Source organism: Meriones unguiculatus (assembly GCF_030254825.1).
Source record: "Meriones unguiculatus strain TT.TT164.6M chromosome 13 unlocalized genomic scaffold, Bangor_MerUng_6.1 Chr13_unordered_Scaffold_28, whole genome shotgun sequence".
Lineage (NCBI taxonomy): Eukaryota > Metazoa > Chordata > Mammalia > Rodentia > Muridae > Meriones > Meriones unguiculatus.
In genome coordinates, this window is record NW_026843644.1 from 3276624 (window position 1) to 3296609 (window position 19986).

Consider the following 19986-nt stretch of genomic DNA (forward strand, 5'->3'; position numbering starts at 1 on the left):
GCAATTAAAAATAAAGAGGGACCTGTGTAAGAATTGAGTTCACTAACCTACTTTGAAGCTGGTGTAGTCACAACACAGAAAGGGAGGGGGAGAAGGGAAGATGGTAATGAGTCATGTAATCAATTTTAGATGGTCAATAAAAGTGAAAACTGTACATTTGGGGGGAGTCATACACAAAGGAAATCAAGAATATGGATTAGTTGCTGAGCTTGTTTCTGGGAAGCAAATTTCTATAGTTGCATGAGTTCAAACAAAACAGAAGTTCTGGATAAACTGCTGTGGTAGTGACTATCAGGGATGTTTCCCCTCCCCACATTTGAAAGTGCACAACCTGAGAAAAGAAGTTGTGAGTAATACTTGGTGTTCTCTAATACATATTCAAAGTCTCTGAAGAATATTGGACCATAAGGCCATTTTCAACTTTTAAAAATAATTTTAAGGTTATAATGAAATCATTTCAACCTTTTCATTCCTCTCTTCTCTTACATCTCAAATGCTGGGATGAATCTTTAAGGAGGCTACTTAACAATCAAAGCAGACCTGGCTGTCAGGTTCTCCCAGCATCCCTCAATCTTTTCCTGTTACAAGGTATGGGTGTCATACACAGATCTCTACCTCAGAAGTTGAGCTGCCCTCCTCCCAGCTCTCATTCTTTATGTATTCCAACCATTTTGGTTACCTGGTCTTTTTCATTTATCATTTACCTTCCCACCCTTTTCATCTGGCTTTCTTCTCCTCTCACATGGCTCAAGTTCATGTCAATCCTAGACTGTCCCAGATGTTCCTGTGTCTGACTATGTTCTCTCATATATCTATAATAAACTTTCTATTCCAACATTCCTAGGTACAGCCATATCCTTTTTGTTTTATTTCTCATTTTCATTGAGCTCCCATTACCTACTCCTTTCTTTCAAATTCATGGCCATTTGTTTCTTTAATGGTTGTTACTATTTGACATTGACTAAAGATTGGCTGAAGGACTACCCAAATATGAGGTAGAGATGACTGCGTTGGACACTGATCATGTAATGGAATGTGCAACATAAATGACCTGTATCTTGGAAGATGAGCAGGTGCCCTGGGAAAGTAGAAGATTGTATTTTAAAACATTTCCAAGATGAGGATGTTGCAGGATATTTGATCCCAGTGTGATGCCATAGATTGTGAACAGTAAAAACCTGTGCTTTGTTTGGTATGGTTGAGCCCTAACACAAACCTTAATTCCAAGAACTTTCTGTTTATTCTAAAGAGGTGATTATGGTATGGTTCCGTCAGCCCTGGAACATACCTTTAATTCAAAAGCTCTCTGTGCACAGGATTTAATAATGTTAACCCTAGATCAAGAGGCAAAGCAAGAAGCCAGCTGACAGGGATTAAAGAGTAAGTGGAACTTTCAGCTGAAATGTATTTAAGAAAGAGTGTAAAAGTGGAAGGAGTTTTAGCATAGTAGATTTTGGGCTTTTTGAGCTTTGAGCTAGAAAGCCTTTGGCCTTGGGTTCCTTTGGCCTATCCACCCTGATCTGTCATCTGAACTGGTGAGCTTTTCGGGCTTTTTACTCTTGGAGTTGAGGTGAGTAGGATGGTCAGATGGGTGCTTTCTCTGCCTCTCTTCACTGGAAGGTTTTAAAATAGAATAATTGGAATTTTCATTCTTTTATAACAACATTAGCATTCTGTGTGCCCATAGGGGTTAGGGCAAAGCTAGAATGCCTCTGCTATCAGCATCATTTGATCTTTGATCCACTGGTAGAGGAGCTACTACTGTCCTAAGACTCAGCTGTATTGTTCAAGCTAATGAGGGATTCTGGGTAGGCCTAGCAGTCAGGAGCAATAGTGGGAGGTAATTTATGGGTTTGTTTTGGGATTTTCCTCTGATATAGCTCTAAAGAGCTGTGAGTGAGACCAGAGGCCATGTCATGCTGAGTGTGGGGCCATTGTCCCCAGGCCAGGAATAGCAGGCTCCTGAGCTATCACAGCCTGATCTGCTTTGAATGAGATGGACTGTGGTTCAGGCTGTGGTTCTGTTGGTCTCCATGTGGTGATCTTGACAGAGACCCTTGGCCTCTGACCCTTCCTGAGTGTTGATTGTCCAGAGAAGTGAGGACTTTGCCGCCTGGGCAGTAGAAAATTGTGGTGCTTATAATATCACTATCTAGTGTACACACGCAAGCATTGGTTTTGCAGTGGACAGATTGGAAAACTGAAGGTCTCATTTCTAGAAATGATTAATGTTGTATTCCACATAGAGATTTGCATAACAAATTTTACAACTCGTTTTGAAACTGGAAGAAAAGAGGGGGTGGTGGTCATCTTTCAGCAATACTTGATTACATTTTTTTAACCTTTCAACTACCACCAGTCACAATGGCATGATTTAGGGAAATTCAATTCCAGGGTACAAAAGGAATTTCTGAGATGCAGAATTTTGTCAGGTGTGCCTGGTTTTAAATATGAGGATAGGAAAGATTCCACATATTGTGACATAAATCATGCTGAAGGAAACAGAAACTAAATTATTCTCCATCATTTTTTGTGTGTGAGTGTCTGCAAGGGCTGGGCTGTGCCTGAACCCACAAGGGGACATGAGGGACTGCAAGCCATAGCCCAGCTTATGATCACCTCCATTTTTTAAGAGACTTCTAAAGCAAAAGGACTCTCTGTAAAGGAGGTTAGTAGTAGCTGGAGGGTCAGGAAAATATAACTGTTTATGTGTCACTTTGAGTTTGTCTTCTAGCAGTTGTGAAATCTGTGTTTATTTAATTTGTATTAATTAGAAAATCAAAGGTATCTCTGGTTCCATGCCAATTTTTCATGCTAGAAGTTACTTATGTCTTTTCATGTTAGCTTGGCTATATTTTAGGCTTATTTTTTGGCTTTTTTTCTCACCCCCTTATTCTTTCACAAACACTGTACACATTCTTGATTATTGAAGTTTGTAGTAAGTACAAAAGTCACATCATGCCAGAAGATTATGAGATTCATGGCAATGGAATCATCCCTTATTTTTCTGTTTTCCTCTGTTTCTTACCAGGTGGCTTTTCTGATATGAGATAGAGACTTTGGATTGTTCTTTAGCAATCACATAAAGACAATTTGCACTTATGTCTGTAGAAGACAGAAGAGATAACATGAAGGTGAGTGATACCAGTTGGCCAGTTTACTCTTCTTTTCACATTTTTTTGGTGATCTGTCATTTTCTTCAGAAGTTTCATGTGTCCAGTGGTCTCCATATTCTTTAGTTGGATGATTTTATTCTCCTGAAAAGATTAAATCAAAACCCTGCCCCATCCCTAATTCTGGGGTGAGGGTTGTAGCTTTTTAGGCATGTTATATCTTTTATAGAGCAAAATGGTTTTTTCGAAATAGAAAAAGTATATCTCAATTAAAGTTAAAAAAAATCTTTGAAAGTTTCCAAATATACCTTAAAGTGTATTTATTTCTAGATAATAAAGGATATTCACTTTGATTTTCAGCCTGCCTTTTACAAGCAGCTTTTAAATAAAATCAGTGTAAATCCTGTGTGCCTGCCTCTGCCTCCCAGGTGGTATGAAAAGGCACGTGCCTCCCAAATGCTGGGATTAAGGCTATGAACCACCAACACCCTGTCATTGTAACTCCTGAATTTAGAAAACAACTAATTAATATAGAACTGCTTGTCTCTTCTGGGATTAAATGCATGGTCTATCACCATGCTGCTCAGATATGTTATAGTCACTTCAAATTATTCCAACTCAAAAAATTTATACCTTAGAATTTACTTAAAACTTTTTAAAGCTCTTAACTGTTTTTAATATGAAACAACAAAAGTATCTTTTTTTATTTAAGAAAAAAAAAACTTCAGTCTTTATTAAGTTAGTTTGGAGTGAATGACCACACTGTCTGATGAAAAGTTACCTCTGCTTATTCAGGAGATCTCCACTATTAAAATCTAATCATTATCAATTTTGTTAGGATCCTCCTTTCTTTTCCTGTGCTAACATTTGGTTTTACCAGTGAAGACATAGTTCAGTAATTTCTCACTGTCTACTCCTTTTAGTTTTGTTTACTTCATTTTTTTTCTAGAGTATTTAGGTGTGCTGTTAAGTTGCTACTAAGAGATCTTTCTGATTATTTTTTCTGAATGTACTTAGTGGTATGAACTGTCTTCTGGTCAACAATTCCGTTGTGTACTATGACTTTTGATATCTTATGTATTCATTTCATCGACTATTAGAAAGTCTTTAATTTCTTTCTTTATTTCAGTTTTGATCCAATTTTTATTTAATAGAGTGTTGTTCAATTTTTATGAGTTTGTAAGCTTTCTGTTGTTTTTGTTATTGGTGATGTGCTGCTTTAAACCTTAGTGGTCTGATAGGATGCAGGAGGTTATTGAAAGTTTCTTATATCTTTTGAGACTTCCACAGTTCAAGTATATCATCAATTTTGGAGAACAATATATGTGTTGCTGAGAAGAGGGAACAATCTTTTTGTTTGGGTGGATGTTCTGTAAACATCATTTGGGTAGTGTTTTGATGTCAGTTATCTGGACCATTTCTCTGTTCAGTTTGGTCAGGAGGACCTGTCCATTGGTGAGAGTGATATATTGAAGTCTTCCCCTATCGGTTTATGAGGGCCAGGATGTGATGCCAGCTGCAGAAGTGTTTCTTTTATAACTTGGGTGCTCTTAGGTTAGGGGCATTGATGTTAAGTATTGAAATGTTATATTGCTGGATGTTTTTTTAATATGTCATGTCTTTTGCCATCTTTTGATTAGTTGATTTTGAAGTCTGTTTTGTTAGATATTAAAATTGCTTTACAAGCTTGATACTCTAATTCATTTATTTGGAATATCTTTTCCAACCCTTTACCTTGAGATAATGTCTATCTTGATGTGAAGCTGTGTTTGATGTATTTAGAAGAAGGGTGGATTTTGTTTTATCATCCATTTTTGTGAGCCTGTGTCTTTTTATTGGTGAATTTGGCTCAATGGTATTAAGAGATATCAACAAACAGTGATTGTAAATCCTGGTATTTTGGTGGTGGTGGTGGTGGTGATTTTAGCACCCTGTGTTGGGCTATATTTATAGATACATATTGTTTAAATTTGACCTTATCATGAAACATCTTATTTTTCTTCATTTGCTGATTGAAACTTTCTGGGCATGATTAGTAATTTGTCTTGGCTTCTGTAGTTTTTTAGAGTCAGAAGCACTCTGTCTAAGCTGTTCAACTTCTAGCATTTTTACTGAGAATACAGGATTAATTCCAATAGATCTGCATTTTTTGGTTGGTTTTTGTGGGTTATTTTTTGTTTTGTTTTGTTTTGTTTGGTTTGTCTGGTTGGTTAGTTTGGTTTGTTTTTGTTTTTGTTTTTGTTTTCAGTTGCAGCTTTTTATATTCTTTCTTTGTTCTGCATGTTTTGTATTTTGATTATTCTGTGCTAAGAGGACTTTCTTTTCTGGTCCAGTCTCTTTGGTGTTTTTATGCTTCTTGTGCCTTCATAGACATCTTCTTTAGGTTAAGAAATTTTTCTTGTATGATTTTGTTGAAAATATCTTCTGGAACTTTGATCTCATCCTTCTTCTTCTAATCTGAGTATTAGTATGTTTTGTGTTATCATAATGTTCCAGAGTTCCTGGATGTTTCCTGAAAGTTTGTATGTAGACCAGGCTGGTTTTGAACTTAACAGCTCTAACTCAAGTCAAGTGTTGGGCTTAAATCTAGGCCAACATGCCTGGCATCAACATCACCATCATTGGCTGCTGAGCATGGAATATAGAGTTTTAGGTATTTATTTTCTTTTGTTTTGTATATTTAAGCATAGGTTATTGTGTTGATATTCATCAACATCTTGCATTTGAAATTTGGCAGGGAGTATATTTAATTTCTTAGGATGCCCTTTATTCATGACACTAATACTATCTGAGCTTTCCGAGTCATTGAATTGTAGGTGTGTGACGCTCTTCTTACCAGTTGTATTTGTTTTATTTTAATTTTGTTTGTTTTATTCACATTTAATTTATTTTTAATTTAAATTTGTTTTTTGTTTTTATTTATTCTCTGACATGAACTTGAGTCTTTGATCACCTCCTCCTGGGTGGTGCAACCTTGCAAGGCCACAGAGGATGACCTTGATGAGGTCTGATGAGACCTGATAATCTAGAAGGGAAGGAATCCCTCCCCAATTAGGAGACTAGAGAAAGGGCATAGGAGCAGAAGAAGGAGGGTGGGTGGGACTGGCAGAAGATGAGGGAGGGGGCTATGGCAAGGATACAAAGTGAACACATTGTAATAAATAACTTAATTAAATTAAAAAAATAATTTATCCACTTAACATCCCAATTGTAATCTTCTCCCTTGACTTTTCCTTGTCTCACCCTCCATTTTTTTCCTCCTTATCCCATTTCCTATATCTCAGATACAGGGAACCCTCCTCTCCTACCATCTGAACCCAGCCTATCAAGTCTCACTAGGACTTCCTGCATCCTCTTCCTCTGTGGCATAGCAATGCCCCTCCACCAAGGGGAAATGATCAAATAGCACACAACAGAGTCCATGTCAAAGCCAGCCCCTTCTCCCCTTACTATGGATCAAACATGGAGACTGAGCTGCCTATCAGCTACATCTGAGCAGGGGTCTGTTTCCTCTTCATGAATGGTCTTTGGTGGGTCCATCAATCTCTGCAAGTCCCCATGGGCCCAGATTTGTTGTCCTTGTTGGTCTTCTTATGGAGGTCCTGCCAGCTCTGGGTCTTTCTACATTTTATCCTCTCACTCTTTCCTATGATTCCCTGTGCTCTACCCAAAGTTTGGCTGTGAATCTTCACATCTGTTTCGAACCCCTGCTGGGCGTCTTTCAGAGGATATGTATGTTAGGCTCTCATCCTCTTCCCTCTCCTCAGTCACTTCTGGTGTCGATTTTATTTGCACTTTTGCATAAGAATTAAGCATCCTCCATAGGGTCCTCCTTTTTATTTAGCTCCTTTAGGTCTATAGATTGTAGTATGTTTATCCTATATTATGGCCATTATCCATTTACAAATGAGTATATACCATGCATGTCTTTCTGGTTTTGGAATAACTCACTTAGGATGATCATTTCTAGTTCCATCTACTTGCCTGAAAATTTTATAGTTTCCTTTTTTTTTAATACCCGAGGTGCATTCCATTGTGTAAATGTACCACAATTTCTGTAAAACAATGGTTTGGTTGAGAGACATATAGTTTGTTTCCCTATTATGGCTATTATGAATATAAATGTTATGAACACAGTTGAGCAAATATCTTTGTTGAATGGTGGAGCATCTTTTTGATATATGCCCAGAAATGGTATAGCTGGGTCTTGAAGTAACACTATTTCTAATTGTCTGAGAAAGTATCAGATTCATTTCTAAAGCAGTTGTATAAGTTTTCACTCCCACAGCAATGGAGGAGTGTTCCTTTCTTCACATTCTCAGTAACTTGCTGTCACTTCAGGTTTTGACCTTAGCCATGATGGGTTTAAGATGGAATGTCATTTGCATTTCCATGATGACTACAGATATTGAGCATTTAATGTCCACCATTTGATATTCCTCTGTGGAGAAATCTTTGTATAGTTCTGTACCCCAGTTTTAAATTGGATTATTTGGATTATTGGAGTTTAATTTCTTCAGCTCTTTATATATATTGTTTATTAGCTCTTTCAGTTGTATGAAGGGTTGGTGAAGATCTTTTGTCAGTCGGTAGGCAGTCATTTTGTTCTATTGACAGAGTTCTTTGCTTCATAGAAGCTTTTTGTTTCATGAGATCCTATTCATTAATTCTTGATCTTAGAGCCAGTGTTCTTGGTGTTCTGTTGAGGAAGTTACCTTCTATGCCAATGAGATCGAGGATCTTTCCCACTATTTTTTCTAACAGATTTAGTGTATCTGGTTTTATGTTGAGGTCTTTGAACAACTTGGACTGCAGTTTAGTGCAGGGTGATAAATATGGATCTATTTTCATTTTTCCACATGTAAACTTCAGGTTAGACCAGCACTGTTTGTTGAAGATGCTGTCCTTTTTCCATTGCATGGTTTTGGCTTCTTTGTCAAAAATCAAGTGGCCATAGGTGTGTGGGTTTATTTATGTGTCTTCACTTCAATTCCATTGATCCACTGATTGTTTTTATTATAGTACCATGCAGTTTTTATTACTATTGATTTATAATAGAGCTTGAGATGAAGAATGGTGATACCTCCTGAAGATCTCCTATTGTACAAGATTGTTTTAGCTATTCTGGCTTTTTTATTTTTCCATATGAAGCTGAGAATTGTTCTTTCAAGTTCTTTAATGAATTGTGTTGATATTTTGATGGGAATATCATTGAATCTGTAGATTGTTTTGTTATGATGGCAATTTTTACTATGTTGGTCCTACTGATCCATGAGCACGAGAGATATTTCTATCTTCTGGTTTCTTTTTTCAATTTCTTTCTTCAGAGGCTTGAAGTTTTTGGTTTTGTTGTTGTTGTTGTTCATATAGGCTTTTTACTGGCTTGTTGAGGATAACACCAAAATACATTTTTTTTAATGCCTATTGTGAAGGGTGTTATTTTCCTATTTTTTTTCAGTCCATTTGTCTTTGGCATACAGGAGTGTATTTTTTGAGGTTCCCTACAGTAGAATTTTGGGGGTCATTTTTGTATACTGTCATATCATCTGTGAATAGAGATACTTTGACTTCTTCCTTATCACTTTGTATCCCCTTAATTTCCTTTAGTTGTCTTATTGCCCTAGATAGGACTTTGAGTACTGTATTGAAGAGATTTGGAGAGAGTGTGTAGCCTTGTCTTTTCCCCAAGTCCAGTGGAATTGACTTAACAATCTTTTCATTTAGTTTGATGTTAGCTATATACTATTCTGTATATTTTCTGTATACTATCTTTACTCTTTTTAGATATGTGCCTTTGTCCCTGGTCTCTCCAAGACTTTAAACAAGAATAACTGTTGGATATTGTCAAATGCTTTTTCAGCATCTAACGAAATGGCTTTTTTTTCAATTTGTTTATACAGTGGATTACATTGATGGATTCCATATACTTAACCACCCTCGCATGCCTGGGATGAAGCCTACTTGGTCATGGTGGATGATACCTTTGATATGTTCTTGGATTTGGTTTGCAAGTATTTTATTGAGTATTTTTACATCATTGTTCATAAAAGAGATTGGTCTGAAGTTCTCTTTCTTTTTGGGGATCTTTGAGGATTTATCAAGTTGACTGTGGTCTCACCAAAGGAATTTGGTCATGTTGCATCCATTTCTATTTTATGAAATAATTTGGAGAATATCAGTATTCACTCTTCTTTGAAGGTCTTGTAGAATTCTGCTCTGAAATTATCTGGCCCTTGGCTTTTTTTTGGTTGGGAGTATTTTGATGGATGCCTCTATTGCCTTATTTACTATAAGACTGTTTAATATCTTTACCTGATGTTGATTCAACTTTGCTAAGTGGATTTTAAATAGAATTGTATATTTCATTTAGATTTTCAAATTTTGGGGCATATAGGCTTTTGACATAAAAGGTAATGGTTCTTTGGATTTTCTCAGTGTCTATTATATCTTTTTCTTTCAGACTTTGTTGGTTTGGATAGTATCTTTCTACCATTTACTTAGTTTGGCTAAGAATTTGTCTGTGTTTTTTATTTTCTCAAAGAACTAGCTCTTGGTTTCGTTGATTCTTTGAATTATTATCTTTGTTTCTAATTTATTGATATCAGCCCTGAGTTTGTTTTTTCCTAGTGGTCTACTCTTGCTGGGTGTGTCTGCTTCTTTTTTCCTAGGTCTTTCAGGTATACCATTAAGTTGCTTGTATGAGATGTCTCCAATAGCTTATGATGGCCTCTGTTGCTATTCAAACTCCTCTTAGGACTGCTTTCATTGCATCGCATATGAAGTTGAGAACTCTTCTATCAAGGTCTGTAAAGTATTCTGTTGGTATTTTGATGGAAATTGCATTGAATCTGTAGATTGTTTTTGGTAAGATGTCCATTTTTACTATGTTAACTCTGCCAAGCCATGAGTATCAGATAGTTCCATATTCTGATATCTTCTTCTAATCTTTCTTCAGAGACTTGAAGTTTTTTCATACAAGTCTTTGACTTAATTGATTATGGTCACACCAAAGTACTTTATGTCCTTTGAGGCTATTGCGAAGGGTGTTGTTTCCCTGATTTCTTTCTCAGCCCTTTTATCTTTTGTATACAGGAGGGCTAAATTTTTTATGAATTAATTTTGTATCCAGCCACTTTGCTGATGCTGTTTATCATCTGTAGAAGTTCCCTAGTAGAAGTTTTGGAGTTATTCAGGTATACTATCATATCATCTGCAAATAGTGATACTTTGACTTCTCCCTTTGCAATTGGTATTCTTTTGATCTCCTTTAATTGTCTTATTGCTCTAGTAAGGACTTCAAGAACTATGTTGAAGAGATATGGAGAGAGTGGACAGCCTTGCCTTGTCCCTGAGTTCAGTGGGACTGCTTTAATTTTCTCTCCATTTAGCTTGATGTTGGCTATAGGCTTGTTGTATATTGCCTTTACTATGTTTAGGTATGTGCCCTTTATCCCTGATCTCTCCAATACTTTAAACATGAATGGATGCTGGATTTTTTCAAATGCTTTTTTAGCAACTAAGGAGATTATCATGTGTTTATTTTTCTTTCAATTTGTTAATATGGTGGATCATATCAATGGATTTTTGTATATTGAACCACCCCTGTATACCTGCCATGAAGCCTGCTTGGTTGTAGTGGATGATATCTTTGATGTGTTCTTTTATTGGGTTTGCAAAGTATTTTGTTGAGTATTTTTGCATCAATGTTCATAAGGGAAATTGGCCTGAAATTGTTTTTTATGCTGCGGTATCAAGGGCTGCTTGCTCCTGGATAACTGGGTTCTGGAGATGCCATATTGCTCTGTCTTTTGTTGGTTGAGCTTTTATGCTGGCCTTTATCCATTTGGCTATCTTAGGTGTTGGGTGTTAGTTTCTGGTGGTTCCTAGAATCCTGTGCTGGGGAGAAGGAGAATCCCTTTGGCAGGAAGAAGATTTTTTCAAAGGAGGCTTCCTTAGCTTTTGGGGTATGGTCACTGAATGACAGGTGTTTTTCAGGAATTGTCACAGCTCACCTTAGGCATACAGACCTTAGTGGAAATTTTCCATGTTAGTCAAGGGGGCTCTCTTCTCACCCAGAGAAATCCTGGAGACAGCTGCCCTGATGCTGGGGTTCTTGCTGTAAATTTAGTGAGCTGAAGCTGTAATCTGGGTACCCCATGGTTTGGTCAGTTTAGTTAGGGATAACTGGTTGTCCCTTGGAGCAGTATCTGGGGGTTGTTCTCAGGGAACCCAGGCTTCTGTAGGTCTGAGTTTGGAGCTCTGTGCCCCAGTACCCAGGTGGTAATCAGTGGCAGGTGAGCACCACTCTCATGTGTACAGCAGGAGGCTAGAGTCTGGAGCCTGTAGATAACCAGAAACTTTTCTGGAGCTAGGTGTCCTAAAGTAGGGCCAGATATTTCCCCCACCTTTGGGTTTTCTCCCAACAGAAAGATCCAGTCTGTACTGTTGGGGGATGTAGAGTGCATAGGCACTTGCTTGCGAATGGTGGCTCCAAGCTGGTGACTGGACAGGAACCTGGAAAATTTTTCCGATAATATTCCCATATGTGGTCGTGGTAGTGGTGGTGGTAGTGGTGGTGGGAGGGTCAGCTGAGTGCTCTAAGTTGGGACCTGCTGTTTCCCTCCCTGTGGGGTTTTCTTTCTACAGGGAAACCCATCCTTTAGTTCCCTGGGGCACACAGTTCTGTCTGTGATGGAGAATTGGTTACGTGGGTCTGGCGGGTGAAGTCCCACTCAGGGATGGCTGCTGTGCACCTGCAAGTCTACAGGACCTTTTCCATGGATAGACTGGATGACATTCAGTCAGTCCCACTTGCTTCCTTCCCTGTGGGTTTTTCTTGAGAGTGGGACTCCCAGTCTCTTGTGCTCTGGGGCACACAGTTCAGCCTGGGAAGGTGATCAGGACACACTTCTTGGGTCTATTTTCTTGAAAACTTTATTCCTGCCAAAACAGCCCAGGAAATTTTCCAGGGATTAGCTGGGTGCTCTGAGGTTGAACCCAATTGTTTTTCTCATCATTGGGTTTCTTATCACCTGGTAAACACAGTCAATGTTGTTTAGGGACCAACTGTTCCAACTATTTGTCACTGTGCAGTCTCTGTTACCCCACTGATCAGTATGCAATCAGCCCTGCCATCTGGAATTTGTTTTTAATTTTTACTGAATATGAGTATTTTGATTGAAGTCATGAATATGAACCTCTTGTGTGCCTGATCGTCACAGTAGTCCAAAGATGTGTTCAGAACTTATGAACTTATAGCAATTGATAATAGTGGGTCCCAGTTAAACACTGACATTTCAGACCAATTATTTGCAAGAGCAGCAAGAACTCCTCACTGCTGAGCCATCTCTCCTGCCTTATGTTGCTTACATATATCATCATTTACATTGCTAATATTTTCATCTTTCTATTTTTAGCTATTTAAACATGCATTCCTTTTAGTAAGATCTTATTAAAGTTACAGTTTAAGCTAGGGCATTGTAGATTTCTGAAAATTGAATACACAACTGGAGTGAATGTATAATTCCTTGTAGAAGCTTCAGTAAACACCTCTCAGTTCTTTCCATGTTTTATGTTTGTTTTATTGATTTAAAGGGGAGACTCTGTCTTACTATATAGGTCTGGCTGTCCTAGAACTCTTTGTATAGATCATGCTGGCATCCAATTAAATAATATATACCTGTGTCTGCCTCCTGAGTGATGGAATTAAAGGCATGACAGAATATACCCAGCTTGTCCATCATTTTTTTTGTAGTTAGTAACTGTTCATATTTCTCTGATGTGTACTTAGTACTGTTCATCTGTTAATTTCTCTCTGTGTGTCTCTGTCTCTCTCTTTCTATTTTGCTCTCTTCTCTCTGTTTGTCTTTGTCCACATTAATTGCCATGAGTATTCCAAACCTCTATCCTATTCAGATATGGCACAGTTAAACTTTTTTATTCCGTTTTATTCTAAAATGACTTAGTGATAACATTCACACTTATTTTTTTAATAGAAAAGTTTTAATCTTTATTTTAAACTATAGCCTATACATGATTTAAAAAGGAAAATATACAAAACAATGATCAAAGAATAATCATGTGTTCTATGCCTTTTCTTTTGTCTGGGAACTCAGAAATATGATGTTATCAGCTATGATTATTGTTGCTTGCCACTCACATTATTTTTATCCATCTATTCACTGTAATACAATTTCCCCTCCACAAATATATGAGCCCCCATTTTCATATATTGGTATGCCACATCTCTGATCCCTGGTCAAAACATGATATCCAGTGCCATGTTGTCTTTTGACTGACACCACCCATCTGTTCAGTGTCACCTGATAGCCACATCTCATTTGTTGCTAGATAAAATATGATGACTGTGTTTTTTCCTTCTACCTGTCTCATGACAGGGTCCTGACCTACTTGCCCAAGTAACTAAAGATGATTCATACATTACTCAAGAACCCAACTAATGTCTAATTCATATTCATGCCTTACAAACTAATGAAACGCCTTTAACAAAGGTTTCCAAAGCATGCCTTTGGTTTTCCTTACAATCTAACCTTTAAGCTTTTTCTTCTCCTCTTGTTCACCTCATGCACAACACCCAACTATCTAACACTAGCACTTCTGTGTCAGAAAATAAATGGAAGCAGTACTATAATTATATGATTCTATTGCCAATGAAGTATAAATTAATATTGTTGCTACTCTTTCTGTTGTACAAATGCATGGCATATTTTAGGATTCAGTGACCTTCAATGATGTGCATGTGAAATTCAGCCAAGAAGAGTGGGCTTTGCTGGAACCATCACAGAAACAACTCTACAATGATGTGATGCTAGAGACCTGTAAAAACCTCACTGCTATAGGTAAGACAGCAAATTTTCTTTCACTTTTAAAATAAGGAGACAAGTCTTACTTTGTTATTTATCCTTTACTATGATTCCAATTGAGAATGAGGAGGAATGAGGTGACTAAATCAGGTATGGTTCTAAGGGTCATAGAAGATAGTGATTTAAGTTTTGCTTTAATAATAATATGATATTTCCAGTCATATATATTTTCTGGTACTCTATTTTAGGCTACAATTTGGAAGACTGTATCATTGAAGAACATTTTCAAAGTTCTACAAGTAATAAAAGGTAACTTTATGTGCACACTGATATAGATATGAATCTTAAGAAATTTTAATGTGTCCTGGAAGTTTGTTTTTTTTTTGTTTGTTTGTTTGTTGGCTGCTTTTTATTTTCTGTTTTTGAAATAGTTTTTTATTCTGTGTAGCTGTGGCTTGACTTAGACTTGCTTGTTAGAACAATGTGATCTCAAAATCACACAGATCTGCCTGCTTCTGCCTCCACAAATGCTGGGATTAAAGGAATGTACCAGCACACCTGGCTGTGTCCAGGAGGTTTTAAAGAAAAGCAACAGTGTAAAAAGAGCACTGCTTTAAGTGTACTGATGATCATTAAAATATCATAATTCCACGTACCTCAATGTCAGGTATCTGATTTGTGTTTGCAAGGTACTCCCCTAAGATAGAAGAAAATAAAATAATGTTGTAACAAAAAATGCCATTGAAATCATATAGACATTACAGCTACTGAGTTAAACTGCCAATCTGTTTAGTCTCATTCTATCTACTCAGATATTGTAAGAGGTATACACATTGAATAGGTGATCAGTATGTTTCAAAACCTTCTAATGAGCAGATATTTCATAGTACAACCAGTGTTACACATATTCATGTAGTAACACTGTAAAGTTTAGTGAAAGGAGAAGCTTCTGAGAGTCAATAATAAAATTGTGGAGAAACCTTAATCCCTATATGACATGTCTATGTTGAACAAAAAAAAAGTGTTAATTCAATGTGGAAATCTTTTATTATTCTTGTAATTTAAATTGGTATATCATATGTAACAATGTTTATAAGACACATGAGCATAGAGATATTGAAAGAAGCAGTGTAACTATGTTTCTCCAAGAATAATTAATTTTGTAAAAGTCCCCACTTTGAGTAGATTTTCTGAATGTGATAAAAGGTAACAGTTAATTGGTTTTGCAACTTCACTGAGAATTCATTAGCAAAATCATACTGCTGAAAATACCTATGAATACTAGAAATTTGGAACTTCTTCTGCTTGTCCTGGCTCACTTTGTAAATGAAGTGTCATTCATACCGTACAAAAATTTGTGAATGGGATTGCTTTGGTAAAACTCTGAATTCTTACAATACTCTTCATATACACGAGAAAACCTCTTATAGAAAAATGATGCTATAAAAGTGAACCACATAATAAATGCTCTTACCATCACAGAGATCTTCAAAAATACCCATAATGAAGGGGAATGCCATGAATGTAAATAAAATGATAAAAGTTTAAGATTTGATTCTTCTTTTTATCATTAGACCAAATTATAAAATTGATTCACATAGATAAATATATTTATTAGTGTAATCAAATGACTGTGGTCAATATTTCACATGTGCCAATTATCTTTGCAGGCATGAAAGCAGTTGTACTGGAGAGAAACCTTTTAAACACACTCTATGTGGTAAATCCTTCCACCATACCACTGTTCTCATAAGCCATGAAAGAACACACACTGGAGAGAAGCCTTACAAATGTAATCAGTGGGGTAAAGCCTTTACAAAAAACAGTCAGCTCATAAGGCATAAAAGAACACATACTGGAGAGAAACCTTATGAATGTAAACAGTGTGGTAAAGCCTTTGCACAAAACAGTCATCTCATAAGCCATAAAAGAACACACACTGGAGAGAAACCATATGAATGTAATGAGTGTGGCAAAGCCTTTGCACAAAACAGTAATCTCATAAGCCATAAAAGAACACACACTGGAGAGAAACCTTATGAGTGTAATCAGTGTGGTAAAGCTTTTGCAAAGAACAGTCATCTCATAAGCCATGAAAGAACACACACTGGAGAGAAACCTTATGAATGTAACCAGTGTGGTAAAGCCTTTGCAAAAAACAGTACTCTCTTAAGCCATAAAAGAACACACACTGGAGAGAAATCTTATAAATGTAACCAGTGTGGTAAAGCCTTTGCAGAAAACAGTACTCTGATACAGCATAAAAGAACACACACTGGAGAGAAACCATATGAATGTAACCAGTGTGGTAAAGCCTTTGCACGAAACAATCATCTCTTAAGTCATAAAAGAACACACACTGGAGAGAAACCTCATGAATGTAATCAGTGTGGTAAAGCCTTCGCACATAACAGTACTCTCATACGGCATAAAAGAACACACACTGGAGAGAAGCCTTACAAATGTAACCAGTGTGGCAAAGCCTTTGCAGAAAACAGTACTCTCTTAAGCCATAAAAGAACACACACTGGAGAGAAATCTTATAAATGTAACCAGTGTTGTAAAGCCTTTGCACAAAACAGTCATCTCATAAGCCATAAAAGAACACACAATGTAGAGAAACCTTATGAATGTAATGAGTGTGGTAAAGCCTTTGCACGCCACAATAATCTCATAAGCCATAAAAGAGCACATACTGGAAAGAAACCTTATGAATATACCCAATATGATAAAGCCTTTGCACAGCTGTCTCCGGAAACATGAAAAAACGCACAGTGGAGAGAAGCCTGGTGAGGATAATTAGTGTGATAAAACCTTTGCATATTACAGTCATCTCCTAAGACAACAACACATTTTGGAGGGAAACCATATGAATTAACTGTGTGGCAAAGCCTTTGCACATAACATCTCCTAATACATACAAGAAAACATACTGGAAAGAAGCTATCTGACTTTAACCAATGTGAAAAAACTTTTGCACTTCAGAATCATCCTCACAATCATGAAAGAAATCCTAATGGACAGTGGTTTTAAGATGGTGAAACCATTCCATATTTGTATAATCTTCATCATCATGAAAGGATTCATACTGGAGAGAGCTTTTGAATGTGTTAAAATGGTGAAGCCTTGCACAAATCTAGAGTCATCATCATCATAAAAGTATCCTTACTGGAGAGGAATTCTTTGACTATAACCAATATGGAAAGGCCTTTGTGTTCTTTGGTCTACTGAGATCCAACAGAACTGAAAAACTAGCTCAATGGAAATGACTTCCCTTTTGTGAAGGGGAAGGGGAAAGGGAATGGGGCAATAGGAATGGAGGGTAGTAATGGGGGAGAGAAGGGAGTGGGACTACAATTGGAATTTAAAGCAAATAAAATTATTTTAAAAAGAATACAATGAATGGTGAATATCAATTACATGCAAAAGTATTATAAAATGTGTTTAGGGAAGACTTATTGATAAATCTGATTCTCAATATTTACTGTTTTCCATTGCCTCACTTTAGACAAGAAAAGTTCAGTCCAGTGGATGAATATGTAGGGAATGGTGAACTAACATCAGCCAGGAAGTTCTCTGAGAGTAATATAATAGTGGTAACCTGTAGAAGTTTCTTTGTGTATACATATATATTGTTCCAGGGGTTCTATTGAAAACCATCACAACCCAGACTGAATTTTGAGATGTGAAGGAGGAGGCTTTCTCTTCCATGTATGACCCTGATGCTGGCCTAGTTGTGTAACAATGTAAGGGTGAGTTTTCTGTGCCTGACTTCAACTGGGGAGTGTCTTTAGACATAGATGCTACTAGCCAAATTTCATAGATGGCTTTTGACACTGATCCCTGCGAACTCTCTCCTCCTTTTAAATATAGGATGATTAGGATCTATGCTCTTGTTCATATGATAGGAATGTGCTATCTAATGCAAATCAAGCATTCTTGAAGTACCTAGTTTTGAACGATTATATACACCTATCCATGGAGCATTCCAATCATTTCCCAAGGGGTATATAGCCTCTGTTTTCTGGAATTCAATTTGAACTTATTTCCTGAGGTGGTTCCTCTAGACAGAAGGAGAACCAAATTCTTTGAAATGCGTGTGATCAAATGTTTCAGACTTCATAGCATTTCATATTTCACATGTTTCTGGATGTGAGATGGTCAATTAAACATTGTCTTGTGTGTGGGACTCTATAAAATGAGTTATACTTAGTGTTAATTTCACAGTAAGGTTGCAGGCAAGCTTCAGGGTATGGAGTCTTCTGACGTGAGCAGAGTGGCCTATGGAGAAGTAATAAGAGCACAAATATTATTTCCTTGTTTTAATAGCTGAGTAGTATTGTGATAAGACATGGGTGGATGGCAGAGGAGGGAAACTCACCTTTTGAGTGGGATAGAGGGAAGAGAAAGGATTTGACCAGTAGGAGTTGAGGGAGGGGCCTTCAGTCAGGATATATAATGAATAAACTGTGAAAAAATTAAAAATAACTAATAAAAGAAAAACGAATTAGAAAAACAAAACCAGAGAGCAAAAATTTGAGTTCAGTCTTGGTAACTGCCCTTGCTCAAAAAAAAAAAAAAAAGATATAAAGAAAGAAAAGATTAAGCATCTTACCATGGTCTTCCTTCTTGATTACCTTTCCTAGGTCTACAGATTTTAATATGAGCATCCTATATTATATGTCTAATATCCACTTATATGTGAGTATGTACCATGTGTGTCTTTTTGCTTCTGAGATACCTTACTCAGGATGATAATTTCTAGATCTCACCATTTGCCAGCAAATTTCGTGATTTCTTCGTTTTTAATTGCTGAGTAGTATTCCATTGTGTAAATGTACCACAATTTCTTTATCCATTCCTCAACTGAGGGATATCTGGCTTGTTTCCAGCTTCTGGCTATTACAAGTAAAGCTGCTGTGAACATGGTTGAGCAAATATCCTAGTTGTATACTTGAGCATTTTTTGGATATATGCCTAGGCGTGGTATAGCTGGATCTTGAGGTATCACTATTCCTAATTGTCTGAGAAATAACAGGAGCCTATCACAGAGGTCCTCTGAAAGACTCTACCCAGCAGGGTATCAAAACATATGCTGAGATTCAGAGCTAAACATTTTGCAGAGTGTAGGGAATGTTATGAAAGAAGGGGGAGATAGAAATATCTGGATGGAACAGAAGCTCCACAAGGAGAACAACAGAATCAAAAGGTCTGGGCACAGGAGTCTTTTTGAGACTGATATGCTAAACAAGGACCATGCATGGAGATAAATTAGAACCCTTACACAAAAATAGTCCAATGCGTCTCTGTATCCAAGAGGGTTCCCAATAATAGTACTAGGGACCAACTCTGACATGAACTCATGGGCTAGTTCTTGGATCAGCTCCACCTGAGTGGGGAACTATCCTTCCAGTCCACAGAGAAAGATAAAAAAGCCAGTCCTGATGAGACCTGATTGACTATAGTCAGATGGAAGGGGAGGAAGTCCTCCCCTATTACTGGACTGGGGGAGAGACATAGGAGAAGAGGGAGGGAGGGTGAGATTGAAAGGGGGTGGTGGAGGGGCTACAGCTGGGATACAGAGTGAATAAACTGTAATTATTAAAACAAAAAAGAAAAGAAAAATTAAAAAAAATGTTTAATAAAAGAAAGGAGAATCAAAGATGGTGGTACCAAGAGGACAGTTTCTGCAGAGCAGTAGAGCAGTGACTACACAGCAAGCAACAGACCAAACTCTGAGCCCTAAAACAACAGCAATTGTGTTTCCAAGTTAAGAACAAACCCCACGGAGTGGGAAGTAATCACTTCTTTTCTCAGGCCACCCAGATAAACCATGGAAGATTTCCTGGGTCCCTGCAGGCAATAGGTCACCAGCCCAGAGCCACATGACTGTGCTCTGGCTCTGGTCACCATCCCAGACTGTACTGTGGGCCCCACAACACCAGAGATTGGGATTTCCAGGCTATAGAAAACCCCATGGAGTAGGAAGCAATCAGGACTGACCTCAGGTCACCCAGAAAATCCCTGAAAAAGGTCTGGGCTCTAGAAGG

At 37.3% G+C, this 19986-nt stretch overlaps 1 protein-coding gene across 1 annotated transcript in view; it reads left to right on the forward strand.

Moving 5' to 3' along the window:
* Nucleotides 1–16483, forward strand: part of LOC132650707 (zinc finger protein 431-like) — a gene marked incomplete at its 3' end in the record, with an annotated part of 30731 nt that extends 14248 nt beyond the window's left edge. Inside the window, exons 2-4 of the mRNA XM_060376048.1 lie at nucleotides 13853–13972; nucleotides 14185–14245; nucleotides 15607–16483. Coding sequence (XP_060232031.1) covers nucleotides 13853–13972; nucleotides 14185–14245; nucleotides 15607–16483 — 1058 coding nt within the window. The remainder of the gene's footprint in view (nucleotides 1–13852; nucleotides 13973–14184; nucleotides 14246–15606) is intronic.
* Nucleotides 16484–19986: the final 3503 nt, after the last annotated feature.